Source organism: Anopheles bellator, chromosome 2 (assembly GCF_943735745.2).
Source record: "Anopheles bellator chromosome 2, idAnoBellAS_SP24_06.2, whole genome shotgun sequence".
Taxonomy (NCBI): Eukaryota; Metazoa; Arthropoda; class Insecta; order Diptera; family Culicidae; genus Anopheles; species Anopheles bellator.
The window spans coordinates 25294808-25316491 of record NC_071286.1 but is presented as its reverse complement, the minus strand read 5'-3'; the positions used below and the strand labels follow the sequence as shown (position 1 = coordinate 25316491).

Sequence of the window (21684 nt, the reverse complement as noted above, 5' to 3'; positions counted from 1 at the left end):
TCCAAAAGTAAGATCAAAGTTTTTCCGACGATGCCTTAGAGAGAAGCATTACCATGGAGCCGAACAATGCTCCTTTTCGAGCCGGTGCACCGACCGACGGGTGGCATGTGGCCATTCAATCTCCGACGGCAGCTCTCCAACAAACCAATCATCATGAATGGTGTTCGGTACCGCTTGACGTATGGGGCCGCGCATGAAGCACTCCCATCATGAGCAAGAGATACGCAGAAAGCCATTCCAGTTGGGCCCTCGAGATCGTGGCATCTTGTTTCATGGGAAAGAAAAAATCGTTTGGATACTTTTCAACAGTACAAACGTTCCGACCGTCGCTCCTCGTCGGTCGGAATGAAGACCTTCATCCGTACGCGTAAGTAACAAGTGTGCCGCATACCTCCGTTGACGGCATAGTTTTGCATCTCGAGTCGCGCCATGACAGCGACAGCGTTGTCTAGGAGCCTAAGGATTTGTGACCAAACTTCAACTCCAGCCGTAGCTTCCGAGATGCAATGGTAAGGAATGCAATTTCAAGAGGTTTCCCCGGGGCACACCGGATCCCGGCACGTGTCTTGCCAACGGCCAATTTGGACACTCGGGTGAGAAAGGAACCATCGAGAGCAACTCAAGAGCTCAAGCCCCGGGGACTTGTAAGTGGCCGGCAATCTATCTTCCAGCTAGCCAGTGTCCAGTGACCAAAGATAGCGTTCCGAGTTGCCCCGATTGATAAACAGCGTTGGTTTTGGGAGCATGCCAAGGCCTCTTAGCACACCGCAGGCAGCGCCCACACGGTTTTTATGTCGCCCTGTGTTATGTTGCCCCATTAGCAGGGCAGAGTTCGGCGGATTAGGAATCGAAATGGGCCACCATATTTCACGACTCTCCCTGGTAAGCTCTCCGTAAGCTCTCGTTGCAAAAACATGAAATCGATGTCCCGCAGGGGGGGGGGGGCCGCCGGGGGTAAAGCATTTAAGGGTGCATTAAAAAGATGGCCACTTGTGCAGGGCCCCGGCCGGGTTGGATGCACATAAAAACCCGACACGTAGGACACGGTGAGTAGTAATAAAATCGAGCGGGGCCAGCATGTTGCAGAGAATTAATAGGAGGAAGAGGAAACGCAAAAAAAGAAGCGAGAAACGACTTGTAGATGAGTCCTTGCAACCCACCCGCCCATGTCGTTACCATAAATTTTCATTTGGCGCATCGCACGCACGCCAGCACGCAATGCTGCTGAATCACGTGGGGCGATCATCGAACCATCAATTTATGTGATCAATATGGGAAAATGTTGACGGAGCATGAGTTGTTGTTCGGCGTGCCCCAAAGTAAATCAATTGCGCCATCACGCGTTCTCGCTCGCCCCAAGTGGTTGGCCAAATATGTGGCACGCAGACGGAACGCACAGTATGCTTCGGAATGTTCGATGAATTTACATTCGCGCCACCTGAGACACCTCTCCACCACCAGGCCGCCACCACACATAAAGGGCTCCCGAAAGTCGCCCAGCGTGGGGACCGCACAGCTGGCTGGCGGTGTTGTCAGATTCATCGGAAAGTCCATTATCATCGGGCGCCTCCAACTTTTGACTCTATCGGTCCCCGGTGCCGATGGGGGGACACGGGCAGGGCGGTGGCAGCAGTTACCGAACTTATTACCATAATTTAATTTAATTTATTTTTCCCGAACGCGCCTTCTCTCGCGTCAGACGTGTCCCGCGGAGTGTCGTCGCGCGCGATTACACAACGCCGGTGCTAGAGCTGATTTTGGTCGGTTGCCTCCGATCGAACGCGGAACGGCTTCGAAGAGGCGAGCCTTTTGAGGAAGGGGTTATGGCCGTAAACCGTTGACGCTGTGTCTGTGTTTGGGGACAGTTGTTAATAAATTTGCCATAACGTACCCACGTGGAATGGATTTTCATGGAAATTTGGAGTTATCGGAACATGAACAGGTTTTTGCCATGACATGCGGTGACAAAACTCTAATTTGGAGTGTTCCAAGTTCGCGGGAAGGCTTCAGAACGCCCTAAAGTTGCGTTTTATTTGTGGAGTTAAGAATCTTCGTTAAGTAGCTTGATTTGAGCATAACATTATTTTCTAATTTTTTTTAATCATGTAAATGGTTAAACGTTAAAGAGAATTCCAATTCTATAATCTCCATTGGTTAGGTTAGGCTATAATCACCAAGCAAAGAACCCATTCATAAGCTAACAATTGAGGGTTATAATGGTTGACGAGCTTGAAGAAAGTTGTTGATCGGCACAAATGAATCGTTAAAATAATGAAATCAGTTTTGGTAGAAATTACTAACTTTTGTAGCAAAAATATTACGCCTTGCTCTAGTGACGCTGTAAGTAAAACACGTTGCTCGAATGAAATACAAACATTATTTACAATTTTTGTCTTATGTATAAAAATTTGTTCGTATTTTTTTACGTTTGCTTTCGTTGGGCAACATTATGAGCCTTCTTACATTTTTCATTGCTTCATGCTTTGAAAAACCAATAAATTAGTTTTCGTAAGACTTTCCCTCCTTATCAGTCCTTGGCCAAATCTTATCTTACAATCTTCCATTATAAAGCTATCGTTATATCGTATTGTATCACTATCCCATTATAAAGCTATCATTAGTATTTTCTAGCATCAAATGTGAGCATTACGGCATTGAAGTTGTTTTGTGCCTTGTGAAGTAAGGGCTGTGGACAAAAGCAGATCAAATTTCATTTATTATTAGTAGAAAAGACAGAGTCGTATTGAGCAACAACATAAAGTTTTGCACTCAAGTTGAAGAAGTTGGCATGATTCGAAACGACGTCTTTTGCTACGAAACCGATTAATGGGTTCAGAGAGACTGATGATCTATTTAGCTGCTTGTAGGATTAAGGGACCTACAGTAAACCTACAGATAATTCATAATAGGTAAGGTTTTTGGGAGAAATGAACTACAGGAAACTATTAGGAAAGATCAACTTCTGTAGAAAACATTACTCCTCAAATGTTTTAAAGGATCCTCGGTTCTTCGATTAATTTTGATGATGCTCAAATACTACTGCACAAAGGGTAAGGAAAATAAACGATGCTAAGGGCTTTTCCCAAAGATCCACCACTCGAGAGCTGAGCTTCGCACGCTCACTAAGGAAAACATAAAATGGTATAAATAAACTGTCACCGCAAACTGAGCCTCTGCCTCGGGAGCCCTAGTGCCCTCTCCACGCTAATTGAGTAGTTTACCCATCGCGCTATCGTTGAGCAGTATTTTGATGATCTTTTACATGCTCATACTTTTCGGATTAGAGCGTGCGGGCGACGGGGCGCAGGTTCGCCCTCTCGAAAGTGACAGTAGTTTATGGAGCTCTCGTTATGGAGTTGAGCCTCCAGGAAGCCCATGGATGGCCATGTGCCGGCTGCGCTCACAGTTGGCGTGTTTTTGCTCCTTCGTCTCCCCCTTCTTAGCTCCACCTGACATCGTCCTCGCCCTGGCCGCGTTTCACCACCCAAACCCCCATCACGGTGTCCTGTGGATAGTTTGAACAATTTCCACTTGTCACCGCAATTGATACTGGCTGCCGTTGTTGGCGCAAGCCCTCCTCACGCAGGGACCGTACGTTCAGCTGAAATTTGGCTTACCACCCGCCGCCTGGTGGCCCGGGGGGCAGACGGCTGGGTCGGCGGGGTGGCTGAGAGCACTCGCATAAATTGTGATTCCATTTCCCTGCCAGTAGCATGCTCGTAAAATATGAGACATTGAAATTTGAACCAAAACCGGCACTTCAACCAATCGTGGGACGTTCCCCGCTGTCTGTCCCTTCCAAAGGTGGCCCCCTGTACCCTGCCCGGGACCTCAGGGCGCGTGTTCATCATCATGCTGCTCGGTTCGGTCTCCAAAACACTTTCGCCCTTGCCGCAATCGAAAGCGCACCGCGTACACAACACAAACGCCCTCCACGAACGCCCTCCCAGAGAGCAGCATAGATTTGTACCTTGTCCGCCCTTCCACTCGGTGACCCTCTGGAGCCCCACCCGCGGTTCCAACGAGCGGGGCCGAGCGGGAAAAAAGGGACACTAAACGGAATATTTTCCTCCCATAAATATGCTAACACACTCGGTGGTGCGGTAAGGCAGGTTCTCAGGGAAAACTGGCTCCCTTTCGGGTCCCGTTCCGAACCGCAAATCGTTTCGAATGTCCTCAAAAACTACGTACGCCACCTGCCGCCATTGCTGCGCGTGCCTTCAACCCATCGTGCCCAGCATATTTATGTCGGTGGTCCCCCAGCTCGGAGTCCTTGGCTCCCGGCTAGCGGGCGGGTGCGGCCGGAAAGGAGCGGGAGCGACGGGAGCGTGAAGCTAGTTTATGTTATTTGCTAGCTGCTTAGATGTCGGTTCACCATCAATGCCTGGGCCACCCGGCAGGCTGCCGGGCAGGAATGGAGAATATTTAGCATTGTTTATGCTTTCGAGTCCGATGGGGTAGTGATGCGCGGAAGGCTCGGAGCAACAGTAGCGCTGGCAAAAGTTATGCAAAACAATTTCAAATATAATGCAAAGTTTGAGGTTGATCTTCTGGGGGCTGGCTCGGTGTTGGAGAAAGAAAATCTATGCTCCACTTGCTCGGGCAAGCGATGAGGAACCACCGCACCATCAGTATCCCTGATCCGATCCGGGGCAGCTACCGGGTTCGGGGGGTCACACCGCGGCTTACAGCCCTCGCCACGGCGCCACAAACGGACAAATATTCAGATGCATGCACAGGGCCCCCGGCAGTAACGCCGCAAACACTCACCGGAAACGCATTACGGATGCACTTTCATAATGCGCACGGCACGGTTTCCTTGCTTGCTGGCCGACGACGGGGCGACGGGAGACGTGCTCATAAAATAATCGTTAGCTTCTCGGTGCGCATCTGCATCGAACCCGGTCGGTGGCCGGGCCCGGCTTAGCACGTTCCTGGGGTTGCCTCGAGCGTGTTCCCAGGGTGCAGTTGGAGAGATTTGTGTAAAATTTTAAACGGTTGATAAAGTTTTGCAAAGTGCAAGTGCAAGCTGAAAGGTATCGTTTATGGTGCATTTATTTTCCGATGCTTCCGAGTTCGTTCAGACTGAGTAAAGGTAATTTTGCGGAAGCTACTGCACGCCTCTTATCTGACGGCCGAAAGTAACGCGAGAGACTTGTTGCGTTGCTGAAGCGGTGTTTTCGCGGTGGAATTTAGTGCTGGATTATGGATCTATGACCAAATTTATTGGCCAGTTCCTGTTGGTTACACATCAACCGCTTCGGTAGCTCATAGTAGATCATTCCTTTCCAACCAACCACAGAGCACTGATTGCCGTCCCAAGAGAGTTGGTTGGGCAACCGATGTTGATGGTCCTCCTGGACTTACCCAAGATCTTTTACGGTGAGGATTTTCAACATGAATCGTCTTTATATCTCCAGTTACAATTCGATGTTCTGGATCTTTCCCATGGCTTTCAACACATTTTAAGTTACATTCGGTCGATCTCACGTGTTGTAGCAGCGTTTTTGTATCAACTTGGTCTAAACATTTTTGTAATTCAGTGTCTTGGAACTTTTTTGGAGGTGTTCTACGCTCGCTCAAAGATCTCTCCTTTTTTGAGCCCTTCAAAGTGTTGCAATTTTTCAAGAGCTTCGATTCCGCAGCAGATTGCAAACCGATTCTGTCGGCATTTTGTACTTTGCCGGCACAAAAATCGACATGTTCCAATCTCCTGAAGCGTAACTTGCAGACTCAAACGTTGTTCCTTCTTTTTAAATGTCAAAACAAGGCAGTGTTGCCGATAAGGCAGTGTGACGAGGGTTAAATTGACAGCCAGAGCCAACCGGTTCTTACTCGCACACCAGTGGTCAAGTACCTCTGTTTAGTGGTATCTGTTAAGTTTTCGGTTTTATTTCTAGGCAAAGGCAATTTTTGAAAAAATAAACATAACACGCTATCGATGGACTTCAAGTCGGGACTGAGAACCAATGTTTCCGGTTAGAGCCAAAACCGTCTCAAAATAGCTACTCTACACAAATGGAGCTGATTAATGGAAAATCTGTCGAGCCGCCGCTTGATTAAAATGTCAAAAACCGAGAGCTTAGACCGAGTGGCCGACCCACAAGCAGAGACCGTTTTGCGATTCATTTAACCGTCAACGACCCCCACCGTGTTCGAGGCAGACAAGCTTGCTGTCCATCTTGGGCCACATTCCGGTGAGCTTCCCAATCAAGTGAACCTCTCATTAACGCCTGGTTTCCCTTTCCCGGAACGGCGGGAGTCATAAAAAATATGGTCTCCGAAATGGCAACGGCGACGAGGACGAAACACCGTCACCGCCTCCGGTGTACGGTGGCCGAAATTATTATGAGTTCATTATGCTCGGCAACCCAATCCAAATGCCCGGGGTGTATCGCCGTCACCGGCCGGACATGTCTCATGTCCTTCGTCAGAAGGAAACCGTTCAGAATGAAACAAAACGAGCGAGAGAGAGAAGAAGTGAGCGAAAAAAGCACAAAATAGGATCGAGTACGGTAATTTGCTTTCGGAACCGTGCGCCGGAGCCGGGGACTTTCGAAACGGACAATTGGGCCGCTGGCCCCGGCTTCCGAATGTCGTTGCGTGGTGCACATTGGTCGCTCTAGGCCACATGGGTCCGACCCGTTGCGGGTGCTGTTGTCGGTGTCCTCCCACGTGGCCCCGGCCACCCACCGCAGCACCACCTCCTCCAATCAGCCGCGTGGGAAATGTTTCGCTTTCATTAAATTCTAATTTATTATTCATTCAATGTTTCAATCAATACCCGGACTGGTCCAACCGACCCTGACACCCGGCCTCAGTAATGCTCGCCCACCCGGTGGTCCTCCGGAAAAGTGGGGAGGAATTTTCCGAACTCAAGAGAAACGCACTTTTTATTTATGATTGCTCCACGTCCGATGGCCAGTCAGTCGCACGGACCACGGCGGTGGGACTGTCCTCGGGCGACGTCCACCATTACGGCATCTAGGATCGTTTTCCATTCCGGTCCAGGGTCCACTACTCCACGTCCCACCCCCCTTTATGAGCTTTCCCGCGCCGGAGCTTGGAAGTTTTCGCTTCATTGCGTTTCACGGTCGAGTCCAGGGCCGGCCAAGCGAAGCGAAAGGTAAATCGTCGCCAGGAACCAGACGTAATTTGTGACGGCATTTCGCAGCTTCTTTCCGCGTCGCGTCGTTGTGCGAAATTGGAATCAATCGAAGTGTTGAGCGGTGCTGTGCGGGAGGACCGCCGGATCGGCTGCACCGTAGTGCGCAGTAAATTGCCAAAAAATGGGCCCGAAGTTTAGGACTTCTTTCGGTAGAAAAGCTGATCGTTACTGGTACCAAATCAGAAGAAGAAATGGCCTTCATGGGGAGTTTCAAATGCTGCCAAATAGCGAACAGGTTTGATGTAATGAATCCAAAAAAGTTGATATTATGGTATGACTTTTAACGATCCTTTTTTAGTTTAAACTTCAGTTCACTCATTGCCTTAGCCTAGCCCTAGCGTTCTCGCAAACGGCTACAAGCGTAAGCCAGTTCCATCTTTCGTCAAAATTAACTTCATAAATACATCACGAAGACTTTCGAAAACAAGGACTGATGTCGGTTATTGAAGTGAATGAGTGTCAACCGTTCCGCATTCCGCACTGTTGCCATGCTTTAGCCCTCCGGGCGTGGTAGAAGTTTCACGAACGTGATAATCTACCTCATCTTGTTGGAAATTTGACAATAATTGTCAACATGGAAGTAGGTTCGCAGTCGCGGGCGTCGTTGCTGGTGAATTATGAATATCGGAGCGCGAGCCCGATGAAGCGTGCTGCAAGTGGAAAGTTTCGACAGAAAGTAGAAAAAACCTCTCACCAAACTGTGAGAGGTACACACAGCTCCTTATTAAATTCCGAGCATAATTACGTTAAATAGTTCGTCCACTCTCCGCCGTCGGTGTGCATCATCTTCTCCGCACTTACGGGAACTACTCGGCTAATTTAGTTTGGGAACCTCATTAGCACCGCTTGGTAACAGTACTTGAGATGTAGCGGAGCCGACGTTGACAGTCCCTAGGCACGGATGCCACCACGAGGCAACTGGATCCACTCAAATCCAGTTTGAGGTGCAGAACAAGGTTCGCATGTTGTTTCGCGTGGCTCGTTATCGGCTTACATCCTGTGCGTGCGATGCCACGGATATTTTTTTTTCCTGATAGCGAAACGCTGTGAAATTGTGATACTACGCGGAAAAACGAAGGCAATTTGTCAGTTTAATCACTCGAAATTATAATTAAAATAAATTAAAATTTAAACTAAAATGGTCGTTAGCAAATCATAATCGGGGCCTTCGTAACTGGAAACCTCGAACAAACACCGACAATGACACAATCTTTGACCCAGACACTGGTGCTGGCCGGCGTTCCGTTGGTCAGTTTGTCGCCTCTATTCGTTATATTAAATTATCGCTTTCAGTTCGCAACCACCGAACGCAATTACGTGCCACTTTCCGGCGTTGGTCCCCCCGCCTGTCCGGGGCTCAATATATTAGAAACCCCGACGACCGGGGGATGATTCTTCGACCCACGCCCAAGGATGGGGGCCTCGGGCTGCACAGCAAGGATCGCACCAGGAAAGCAAATCGATGATGAGAAATGGTGCGCCGTGCCGATTGGAAAACTAGTCTCCGGCGAGCGGAATTAATTGATTCCATTTCGATACGGCAAAAATACGGTAACGAATCAACTTTTTCCCAGCCCTTCGGTGGAGCCAATAATAAATTGGGTCCGGAACGATAGCCATTGGTGCGGGCCCCGGCGCTGGGAAATTGTTTCAAATGAACTACATTTTTCACAACCCGACTAAGGGTGGACCCGAGGACGGCCAGGCACTCTCCACTTTTTTTCCAGTCCATGATTAGTCGATCTTAATTATGGGGAACTCATGTGGACTCCATAAATTATTGTAGCGAGAATCATACAACGAGACTCGTTTTTATTCGACCGCGCTGTTTGTGTGTTGAAAAGAGTGAAGGGTTATTTTTATAAGGGGTTTTATTATGGAAACTAATCGATTCGTTTGTAATGCTAAAGTACTCTCATTGCTGCAAGCAAATATCGTGCAGCATAAACTGTATGCTCGGCACACGGTTGCAAAGTTCGGTTTGCAAACGGTGGAACATGGTGATTGGAGCAGGAAATTATGTAATTAGAAGATAATCTGGTTTGGTGGAGTTCTCTGAAACACCGGCCCGGAACCGTTATTTACGACTGGCTGGGCTGAAATAATGATTGATTCCGCAGATTGGACTGCTATCGAACAATCTCGTTACTAACGGGTGACACAAAAACAACGGACCGTTGGTCGGGACCCTTCTCTGTATTTTTATCACGCATTGTATTTTTTTCGAGCGTTTTAGAAGTGTTAAAAAAAATATTACGGACCGATTACGCACTGATCATTGATTATGTTCGTCTCAGCCCCGCAAACGCAAATTGGTTCGATGTTGCCAGCTGTATTTAAAGGGGGGCAGTATCGCCAACTGAGCGCCTGGACGATCCTTCGAAGGGGGCAAAAATTGCATAAAAAGCAGCAACACCGAACTGCTTGATGCCAAAGGTTTAGACATCAAACCACACGCGGCGCAGACGAACGCAAGCGAGAACGAAAGAGAGGGCCTTTAAGTGATCGAGTCGAACGTAATTATTGAGCGATAAATTATTCATCCCCATGATCCGAGGGCCACTCGACAGCGCTGGGATCCGAAAGCTCCGAAGCATAATAACGATAATAATTTGCCTGAGCATAACTTCGCACATAACTGGGTTGGCCGGTCGCAGTATCCGAGACCGAGCGCGCGGGTTGCGATGTAGCACGTCCGGGCCGTGCTTGGCCGATGAGAGATGCGAGTGCCACACAGGCGCACTCGGGCCGGCTAGTCTCGGACGACTATTTCGGAACGCTTCCTGCGAGGAATACGGAATTTTTGCTCGTATGTGCCTTATCTACTACCACGCTACGGCTGAACGTGGCTCGAGAAGGCACTCCACGGCGGGAGCATTAATCGAACCCTGGGTGGAGTTGGCCGGACCGGATGGTTCTGAATTCCATCACCAGACCGGATCTACGGTCGGGCCTGGGTTGACCTATAGCTTGGCACGCTCACCGACGTGAAGTGGGCATCACCGGTCCGGGAGTGTAGTGAACTGGCTAGTGAAGGAATGCATAATCCAAGTATATTGCCAACGGAATCTATGCCATATTATTGATTTGGAAAATCCCAGGCGATGAATCCTTCAAACGCCGCAGCCCGGTGAATTGTGAGTACTTAGCAAAATCCATCTAAAACAATGTGAAAATAATCATAATAAAAACTCGAAACTAGGTGGCAGACTGGAACTACCATCCGCAAGTAGGTCACCAAAGTAACCCTTTTCGACCGAGCAAAACCATCCAATTTGACCGCCGAAGGGAAAGGGACAGAAAAAGACCAGAAATTAAGATGGCCAGGGAACATAATTAATCGGATGTAAAGTAAATGTGGCGTGACTGCCGCTTACAGCTTTATGAAGTGCGTGCGGGTCCTTTGTTGAAGCGAAGGCCACACGCCACACACCGGCCACTGTTTTTGTTTAATTTTCTGCCCGGCAAACATCCATCTTCGGCCGCCCGGCAATTGTTTGGGAAAGCAAAACGCCTGTGTTTGCCCGTCTGCGGGCGGCCGCTTCACTGTCCCGGAAGGAAGAAGCATAAACCCTGAAACCCAGCTCCGGCGCTGGGAAGGGGTTGAAAGGGATCGGGTCTTAAAGTGTCCTTCGCACGATACTATCACCGATCTCGCGTCGTCCCGTTACTGTACGCCCGGCCACGGTTTCGACCCGGCCACAGCTCCAGCATAAATAAGCGAAATGAGTTCTTCGGAAAAGTGGTTCCGTCGCACCCACGCGGTGGGGGTAAGCTCGGTGCGCCCGGTGAGTGCGATAAAACGATTTACACTTTTATAAATAGCGCCCATTAATCTGCCCGGCCGGTTCCTTTTGCGCTTCGGCGCGAAAAGCGCGCGGTGCCAGAACACAGAAGCTGCCAGCAATTCGGCTTCCGGTCCGGTCGTAAAACGGTCGCTAAGCCCGGACGGCGCCGAACACAGTCCGAGGCCGAGGCCCCCCGGACGTCGACCGCAGCAATTCGCCATGCAAAACGGCTTCCCGAAAGGGGACGGAAAGATAATCTTCGGGCACACAAGGACACACTCTCTTTCTCGCTGCTTCGAGGAGGAATCTGCGTGTCCAAAAGAAGCAAAAGATGCTCAAGAAAGGCGGTGATACGGCATCCGAAGCGAGAGTCGGGAGTCGCATTTGTCATTTGAAGTCGTTGGCTTCCGCCTTTTTCCTGTCGCCCTTTTTCCGGACGTACGCACCCCGCCGTAAGGATGCCAAAGGATTGCCGGATACCGTAAACTGACGAAACGGTTGTTACAAAACGTGTACAGCGCAACAAAGTGACATCACGTCACGGCACTGAGGCAGTGGCGGTGGTCGGTCGGAGTGACAGGATGATTTAGAACCGGGCGGGTCCGTGTTGAAGCTGGATGCTTTAAATGCGCGGATTCGGTCTCAACCAAAGGCGCGCTCTGTGAAGGAGTTTTTCTTTATCTCTTTCACACTGCAACCACCAGGACTACGTTTTGGCTCACGATTGGAAGTGAAAATTCATGTTGGACGAACATTGAAGGTGCGAAAGGTGCGCCACCGTTGTTGGTTGTTTGCAGTTTTTGGCAGCTGAGTTAATAAATTAACTTATGATGTAGTCCGTAACGATGTTATGATTATGCTTTATGCTTGCCAAATTACTCTCATTACATCGGGTTTATGGTGCCCAATTTAAGATTGTACAACGTATTTCGCTCCCGCCAACACCACGGACCACGGGTCAATTCGCGGTGTCACTGAACTGACCTTGACGGTGGGTGCGAAAAGAAGGCAAAGTCTAGGCGAAAACAACATTCCATCACTTCCGGGGCGCATTGAAATTAATGACCTAAGTTAATAACAATTTTCTTAATTCTCTTCCCTTCGCAACATCCGGCCAATCCGGCCAACGCTGGAGGGAGGGCCCCTGGCAAAAATATCATCCTAGCGGGGAAAGGGCGCACGGGGAGGGTGCACAATGGAAAAGGGCACCATCACTGCGGACCGGAAATGGACGGTGTTTGGGGGTCGAGACGCCCCGAGGCTGCCCGTGGTCCACGCAACAGTTAGCGACGACAAGCGTAAACATGACGCAGGACTTGCCCTATTTCGGCTGTGCGGCTGTCATAATCGTGCCGAGGTTTTTTTTTCGGGACTTTTGGGAGTCCTTCGACGACGTATTTCCGGTTCCGGTCATTCACACACGTCATCATCACATCATTCCGCCCGAAGTCGAGCAGGGATGGGAGCTGAAAGTTTACGGAACTGACCAGAGCAACTGAGGGCAACTCACAGTGCTACATGCTTTGCCAAAATTTCGTCGACTTTGCGGTTCACTTTAGTGGTCGGTGTCGTTGAATTGAAACGTTGTTCTTATATCCGTCCCATTCGCTGATCCGCTGGTCGGGTCAGGGTTTTGCGGAATTCGGCGAACATGTCCCGTCCGGCAGCCTCCGAAACTGGTGGGTGTCCTTTTTGACAAGCTGAAACATGGCCCTCGGATTGGCCCTCGTCAAACGGCCTCCAAGACTCCCCAGCCAGAGCGAGAGAAAATGGCAGGCGATAATCTTGTCCCCGGGGCGAATTCTTTCGGAGCCACATTCTTGGGGATTAGCAAATAAAGTTCGCCGTGCTGGGCACCGCACCGGATCCGGGATTAGCTGGTCCCGGGTCCGGGCCCGTTTTTCATCGCCGATTTCCTGCGGGTGTTGGAAAGAGGGTGGGTACGGTCTTTAGGAATAGACCGCACGGTTCGAGGAATTTCCGTCCGGGCACCCGGGCACCGTTTTGTCATCATTAGACCGCAGCCATCGCGCGCTGTCGTGGGCTCAAACCTGTCGCCTGTCTCGCTGTCATGTATTTTCATAATGTCAACCAGCAAGCAAATAGCGGCGGCCGCAAACATGTCCCGTCAATCGAACTCCCGAGCCACCCCCGGCAAGCCACCAGAAGATTAACCATTTCTGTTTGCATACATTAACGCGCCGGCGCCGGTACCGGCGGTGACAACAATAAATTCGTATACAGCGCCGTCGCCGGCGAATTAAGCAAAACTTTCGCCAACTTGATCGATTAGTGCGTGGAGCGGCGAAAGAGGGGGTGCGAACGCAGAGGCTGAAGTTCCGACCCCAGAAACTAGTGCGTCCGTGGTGCGCGCGACCATAAGCAAGAATATTTATCGTCCCTCCGACGGAACAGCTCTTTCCCGGAACTCCCGGTGCTCGTTGACTGGTGGCGCGACCGACCCAACATGACATATTTCTTGATTATTGACAAAGCGAAATAAAAACGGGTTGGCTTTCTTGGGAATCCTTGGGCCGCCCACGGCGCACGGCAGGAATTGGGTTTCATTCCGCGAATCGACACGGCCCTTCGTACATTTAATTTATGGCTTCGCTCTCGCGCGCGGGCTCCGGCTCGGACCGGATGACAGCGGGTCGAGGCCGTGCTGGCCATTTGTCAGAAGTTGGAATTAACGACTTTTTTTCAACATTAACTTTTTTTTGTAATCCAAAGTTTTAGCAACGATCTCCCGGGTCTCGGGTTGCAGGGTTACTTCCATTTAATTTAAGTTTTGCGTCCCGGCGTTATCCTGCGCTAATGCTAGGGCTTCTTACTTAACGTAATCTCTTTCGATTAAAGTCCCGAGAGTGAAGCCAGAAGCGGTATTGAAAGTGATGGAAATGGGCCATCACGTGCCATCACGCAAACACCCCAGCCTGGCCCGGTCGGAGTTGGAGTGAAATTAAATCAGACCAGATCGGAGTCCGCGGAACATGGGTAGGTTTTTGCTTTTGCCATCGCCCATTCCGAGGACATCTTTTGCTGGCCGTGGCGTGTACCGAAGCCCGAGGACATTCTTTGGCCCGGTATGTTGCCCTGGGAAACTGTGTGGCTGTGGTCTTAATACCCAACGGAATCTTATTGAAAACCTTCCGCCCCGAGTGACTAACCAACTTTACCCTTTCGCCCGCCAGCAACCCACAGTCGGTTTCCGGTGGCCTCGCGTCGTGCGCAAATTTGTGAATTATGACACCCGACAAAGGCCGCCCAGGACCACCACCAGGGGCCCGCAGGAAGCGATGACGACGACGATGATGGAAACTGGCGACAGGTTGAGGTTTATATTTCAAATTCAATCATCATTACCATAGTGACGCCCCGGACCGAGGAAGCCGGCGACGTCCACGGGAGCGACCACCGTGGACCGTGGAGGAATGCGAAGAAAGTCCGTCCTCGTCGGAGAAGAGAGAATACGGTTCGCAACGGTTTTAAAATGCCGACGGCCACGGCCAGAGTGTGTGTGTGTGCTGAAGGGGTTGAAACGGTGGCCAACATGGGCCACCCACCCCCCAGGGCTGAGCCAAAAACCCGAAACGGTCGGCTCCCATTTTATGGAGAACCGGAGATGTGCGCACCGGGCTTTATTCATCGAAGCCAGAACACGGTTTGATTTATTCTGCATAATCAGCATGGTCGTAAATATTTTTACTCCTCACCGACGAAGAAGAAGAAGAAGCGGAAGCGGACGAGGTGAGCAACAGCATGACGTCGTGGGTGGTGGGCCTCCCCCAATCGATGACTGACACGAACCGGTCACCGCGAGGATGGGCGGCGCTTTCGGCTTAGTCAGGGTTTTATTGGAAGCGTGTTTCTTTTTTCTCTTCGTTGCTTTTGGCGTCGCTTTATTCGGGATTAGTGTTGGGCGAAGGGCGCACTACTATGTGGCGGACCCGATCGGACCCGATGCCCACGATCCGCTCCAGGACCCTGCGGTGGGGAAGCGCCCGGAAATGAACTCCGGCAACTCCGAGCGGATGCACGGAATGACGGATGGGACGGAAGCAATCGTAGGAAAAAAGCTTTTCCGATGTATCGCCGTCACTTTTTTGCTCGTGTTTCCGTGTTTTTTTTATTTTGGTCTGTCAGCGCAGTGCGTTGTGTCCGCTTCCGGATGGACAGATGGTGGCGTTCGGTCCGTCGGCCGAGTCGGGAGCAAAATTTTATGATATTTTTTCCCTGTTCCTTTTTTTGCCGGAGCGAAACTGATGCAAGCGATTTTGATTGCGTTGTCGGAACAGATTGATGATGGCTTGAGATGGATTTGAAATTGGGCCCACATCGTGCCGGCCGTGGAATATGTAATACGTGTGCGGTGGCGATATGGGTTTGGTGATGTTTGATATTTCAAAATGCAACATATGCCGGGGGTTTTATTGATACTTCAATCAGAAGTGGGCGGCCCATTGGCCGGGAGCCAATGGCCGCCAATGGCTGCACTGGTGGGGTTGAAACACATTTTAACATTTTATGCTACGTGCTACGATTTTCCTTTCCGTGCGGGCTGACGTAAACATTATGAGCTTACAATTGGGGCGACCGTTAAGGTAATGAGCTTTTTGAATGTGGTATTTAGTTGATATCTTTATTCCGGAAACTGGGCTGCGCCCCGCTGAAGCGTGGAAAACGATCGAAAAGAGAAATGGAACGGGCGCGGAATTGAAGTCGGGAGCCTTTTCCCGGAACTGTTGAATGGAGTTCACTTAATTACCGGGTGGCGGTCTGGCTGGCTGGCTGGCTGGCCGGCCGAATGTAATGTGGCATTCCGTTTTCTTGTAGTCGCCCGCAATCCGGATGATATTAAATTAATATTTATGCGAGAAGCCCAGCCGATACGCAAAATCGACCACGGCCCAGAACACGAACGCGCTTCCTATGCTCCTGCCCTCGGACGATGCGTGCGAAACGGGCCGTGAAATGGGCGCCGTCCTTTAGAGAGAGAGAGATAGAGCAAGCGTTTTCCTGTTGCTTTTTTTCACTAATGGTGGGATGCGGTTTCTCACGTTGGCCACTGCCTGGTGAGGCGCGTCCGGTACTTTGCGTGTCCGCGAAGGACCTCCGGGCTAAGCCATCGGAGCTCGGCGGCTCGAAAACATCGAGCTTTCATCGAATGCTTTGCCTGGTACGGTGCGGTGGGTAGCGTCCGGATGATGAAGCATAAACGACCCTAGCCACGCACACCACCACCTACGACTCTCGATTTTGGGCCCGCCCGCAGGACGACCACGGCCGATGGTGCGCGCAGCGGAGATTGCGGTTGATTTGATCAATGATACGTTTCAGCGATTTTTCCAACCGCAGCGCGGCGCGAATGGAAAAGCATAATTAACGATTATTGCCTCCAATTCGCCGTACTGTGGGGCTATTCGGAAGAATGTTTTTTTCTGTCTATTCTTTTCCCTTCCGTCAGTCGGTGTTCTGGTTTCCGAAAATGCTCGCAAAATCTTTCAAGCCACGGGTTGAGCTTTAATTGTGTTTGTTTACCGAACGGGGCTACCCCGCAATGAGGGGGTTTCTTTTGTGTGAAAATGTTTTACTAAACACTGTCAATGTCAATCGCTTTGCACCGAGCGGCTGATTAGCAGTTCAATTAAATTACACCCCAAATAATTGGGACTGGTACGCGATGTTAGTACATTTTACATAATTTAGGGGTCCATTCATCAGTGCACTTTCGTTCGATGATTGCATAATCCATTCCGCATATTGATTGCGGTTTGATGTAATTGAAGGAAGAGTTGGTTTTGATTATGGCGAATGGAGCCAGCATTGTATAGGAGTAGAGCCAAAGAACCGAGGTAAAAGTTGTGCTGTTGTAAAACTGCATCGTGATTAGCCCACATTGTATCGCATCATTGAATTAATTGGGTACATGCATTATGAATGATGCTGAAATCATTCGCATCGTGTTTAGCAGTAATTGCATGATTTATACTTAATCAAATTTATCGCATTGATTAAATGAATCAAAGAGCAGTTATTAGTTAGCCGGAGGTTTGCACACCGCCGCCCGTTGGGCAATCGAACACGGTAGACATGGAGGATGAGGATCATAAATCATCGGCACCATTAGTCAAATGATGCACCTCGGTTATCTGGCCGGCACGAAACAGTTAACCATTTAGCGGCCAATTGAAAGCACAGCAAGCACCAAAGGCAAGGATCGATATGGTGGTCCCTTCTTCTCGCCAGTAACGTATTAGACGACGCAACCAATTACGATTAGGTGTACGTTTATGTGTGAACCTTAAGTACTGCTCTTTAAGCTTAGCACCTGTGATGACGTTATTATAGAAAAAAGAAACCATTATTTGCCATTTCAGCATTGTGCTCGACTAGAGTATTTCATAATGGATTTTACACTGTCGGAGCTGATTAAATCAAATATGTCAACGTGATGCATAATTTATGTGCCTCCGTAACTGTGGGAGTTTCATTTACAGCAAAGTATAAAAGCGTTGGGCCTCAATTTAATCGACGACGTACCCGGTACCCGGTACGGTTTCGAAGCAAAATGAAAAACCCGTAAGCCTTGTGTATGATAATGGCACCATCATTTCCACCGGCCTGGCGCGATTCGGGTTCGGCACTTTGAATACATCATGAAAATTGCTGTAACGACGAAATCGACCAGCGCTCCAGGGGCTGTGCTCGAGATGCGGTTATCGGGCTGACAATTCGAACGCTCCTGATTTCGAGTGCCCGGCAACATTTGCCGATTGGTTTGCCGGGCGCCACCGAACACGGCCGGATGACCACAAATTAAACACGATCGATGAAATCGCCGATAAACCGATCCCCGGTTTCAACTGGCACCACAAAGCGGGCAAGGGAGGAACGGCAATCGGTTTGGCACCGAAGTTTTATAGCCGGAAAAATGAGGGCACATAAAAATCCGCACATCCGCATTAAATCCCGTCAATTTCCCGGGGGGCGAAATTTCACTTAAAGCACCATGCGCCTCCATCGCCATAAATACTTGACTTCAAACCGTGGTACGCTAAGCCTGACCTGTCGTTTGCAAATTTTAAAGTCACTATCGCGCACACACACATCGACGAGGCACAAAAGCAGCTCGCGCGTTATGTTGGAGCACAGCAGCGCCCGACTCGCTCCGCCCGGGACTGTGATTATTTGACAAGCGTACGGCCCAGAAGGAGGAAGCAGCAGCAGCAGCAGCAAGTAATCAGGCAGGCACCTATAAAGCCGAAAAGTTTATGCTTTCCACCCTCGCCTACCACCCCGGCGGGAGGGGCGGTCGACCGAGGCGACGGAAGCCGACCGGCAATACAACAATTCCCGTTTTATGTCAATCATCAAACGACTCTTTGACGACGCTCCGCTTTTGGGGGAAAATAACTGCGAGAAAAATAAATGCCGGATGTTTGCGATGGATTTTTGTTTCTTCCCTCCCCGTCCTTTGCATACGCCTCATACGTTACCTTCCTTCCGGTTCCGCTGCGGCCCTTTTTCCCAGATGAGAATGTTCCGAGCCACGGGGAGCACGGTGCGCGCACAGGAAGTGAGTTAAGATTTTGATGGCTTATTCAATTTCTTCGCTATGTGTATGTGTACGAGGGGGGAATTTCGGCGTTCCGTTCCTGGCCGCCCCCCCCGGCCGACCACCCGCCCGGCCACCCGTGTGCTGATCATTTGCATACCGAGTTGCCGGTGCCGGTGGCAAAAAAGGCGAACCGGCCCATTTCTGGGGCTGGTGGGTATTTTAATATTGATACGCAACGCAAACACCGGCTCGATGCTCACTTCTGGCGCACCGTCGCCGCCGTCGTCGTCGTCGTATATCATCATCGGTTGGCTCGGAGTGGGTTTGGCACTCGGCTTCCGATTCCACTGTTTGCCCAGGGGAGGTTGAAGCGGGCGTTGCGTGCATAAATTCTCGTGCAAATATAAATTAATGATCAAGGAAAAGGGAAAAACTCAACACGTCCGCCGGTCCGTTGCGTTATGATTGTGTGGCGCCTAATCCAACGCGTGGTGAGCGGGGGTGAAAAAAAGGCTCAGCTTTTCATGACAACAAATATTAGATTACACACAAATTTCAACATGAGCCTGGAAGCGGACTGTACAACTTTCCGAACCCTTTCGATTAGCGAAGTCGTTTCGCTTTTTATTGAAAGTGCTATAATGATTAATAAAGCATGTCCCACTTAGAATCGGGAACAATTATATGTTTTCTAGCAGCGCCTCTGGTGGTCGGATTTCTATTATTTTGACAGCTATGTCTTCAGTAAACATTCAACTTTCAGTGCTGAAAGTTTCATCTTAGTACGTGGAGTTTATGGAAAGTTATGCTTAATTGAACTCGATAGAGGAAAAATAATTCTGCACACTCACGTGGTCTACTTTAAAAATCTCAAAAACACAAAAATTTGCAAAATCAACTATATATGTTGTGTTTTACCGTTTCTGGGAACCCAATACCGTAGATTGAAAGATTCAGAGTAGACGTCGTAGTGGAACATACAATCGGCAGCTGAACTGGAAGGTTTTAAGATCAATCGAGGCAAATCCTGGACTTTAGGTTCGGGATATTGCAAAAAAATATGGTACCAGCAAAAGTACTGCCCGGAAGATCTGTCTACGAAGAGGCTACTGTTTTTTCCTTGCATGTAAGCATCCACAAAGGACACTTACACAAAATCTAGTAATTAAAACACGCGCTTCTAGTTGTACGAAAAGGTTCTGACGAGGTAAATACAAAGGATGCTTGCTTATGGACGACGAAACATACTTGAAATTTGATTTTGAACGGCTTCCTGGACCAAAATTTTATCTCGCCACGGCACGGGGAGATGTCCCCTCCAAGATCAAATTTGTATTCGCCAATAAATTTGCACAAAAAATTATGATATGACAAGGAAGTTGCACCTGTGGACAGAAATCAAGGTTTTCATCACAAACACGACGATGAACTAAACTCTACACAAGGAAGAGTGCCTCAAAAAGCTAGTTCTATCATTTACTAAGTCACACAAAGGTTCGGTAATGTTTTGGCCTGATTTGGAAAGCTGCCACTACAGCAGGGATGTAGTTCTGTGATAATTTTACAATAAGGTGGATTTCATCACAAAGGATATCAACCCACCAAGTTGCCCTAAACTCCACCCAATCGAAAATTATTGGGCAACGATCAATAGGAAGTTGAAAAATACTGGAAAGGTGATGTGGGATGCTGTAGAGATGGCGAGAAATTGTATCAAATTAGCCGCTGAGGTGGACTAGAAGATTATGCAAAAAATTATAGCGCGCATTCTAAAGAAAGTTCGTGATTTCATCCGATGACCGACATAATAAATTTATGAAATTTTTCTCTTAAAGTACAATAAAATACCTTTAATTTGATACCTTGATGTGTTTCCTAAGTCAAACCAACCCCGAGAAAGAGCTAATGCAATTGTTCCCGATTCTAACTGGGCCATGCCTTATTCAACATATTGTTTAAAATGTTATCTATTTCTATTAGAACGGGCTAGAACCCACATAGATGTCGAGTTTGGTTCCTGGTAAAAAAAACCGAATGAATTAATTCAAAGTCCTCGCATATTACGAATAGTTTGAGGGTTTAGTTTGAATAAAAGTAATTATTTCCGTTTTTATCGGATATGTGTACTGTTGGTACTAAAAATAGTTACTAAGCTATGAAAAACTCTTTTCCGACCAAAGAACTTTCAAGCACTGATCTGTGCAGTTGTGTTAAAGGATTTTTCAAGTCTAAATCATTGCTTGAACACATCTTGATATAAAGTAAAAAAAAAACCATTGGCATACGATCTACCGCCTGAAGCCCTTGTTTGGGGCAAAAAGATCCGCAGAGCTTAAGGGAAGGGTGGCCATAAATTTCCCGTTGCATACGGAAGTGCACCGTTGCAAGACGTACTTAACAATGCACGCGCTGCATGGAGCTGTAGCGTACTCCATTACGGTGCCAAGATTTCAACGTTGATACTCCGTTTCCCCTGGCTTCCTGTCTGTCAGGTCCGACGGAGCGCACTCCCGGCGCACTCCCCTTTATCCGACATAAAATAGGGAAAAATACGGACACATGCACACATGCACATGGGAAAGAAGCACTTCCAGGCAATCAATCCAAATCCGGCTCGAGTCGACAAGCCTTGGACGGACCTGAGACCTTCGTTACGGGCGTCTTACCTGTGCCACTCGAGCTGAAGAAAATAATCATCCCCACGATGCACAGCGTGTGTGCCGTCGTCATTGTCATTTTGGATGCGTTTATCCACTCGGCGATCGGGCCTTCGGATGCCTTCGTTCTGCCCACTGCGTTTCCAGTCGGTCGCTTCGATTAGGTCGATCTGCACGCTGAAACCTTGTCGGGTTCACAGAAGGCTCCGAATCGAACACACACTACGCTCGACCGATGCTCGAGTGGAGAGGGCGAGGCCAGAACCGTATCTGCGATGCACTTCGTCTTCGGCGGGTTAGCAGCTTCCGAAGCGGCTTACTGCACACCACTTCTAAGCACTAAGCACCACACACATGCACGCACGCACACACACTGCAGCACTGAGTGGCACGTCTGCCACGCTCCTTGGCGTTGCCCTCGAATCAACGGTGAACGGGTGCCGGGTATGCTAAGTGCCACCATGGCTTGAAGCTGGAGATCAAAGGGCGTCGTTGTTGTTCATTTATTTA

The 21684-nt window shown here is 49.2% G+C and overlaps 1 protein-coding gene across 1 annotated transcript in view; it reads right to left on the bottom strand.

Annotated features, from left to right (window-relative positions):
- Nucleotides 1-21262, bottom strand: part of LOC131207251 (uncharacterized) — a 71065-nt gene extending 49803 nt beyond the window's left edge. Inside the window, exon 1 of the mRNA XM_058199860.1 lies at nt 21184-21262. Coding sequence (XP_058055843.1) covers nt 21184-21253 — 70 coding nt within the window. The 5' untranslated portion in view covers nt 21254-21262. The remainder of the gene's footprint in view (nt 1-21183) is intronic.
- Nucleotides 21263-21684: the final 422 nt, after the last annotated feature.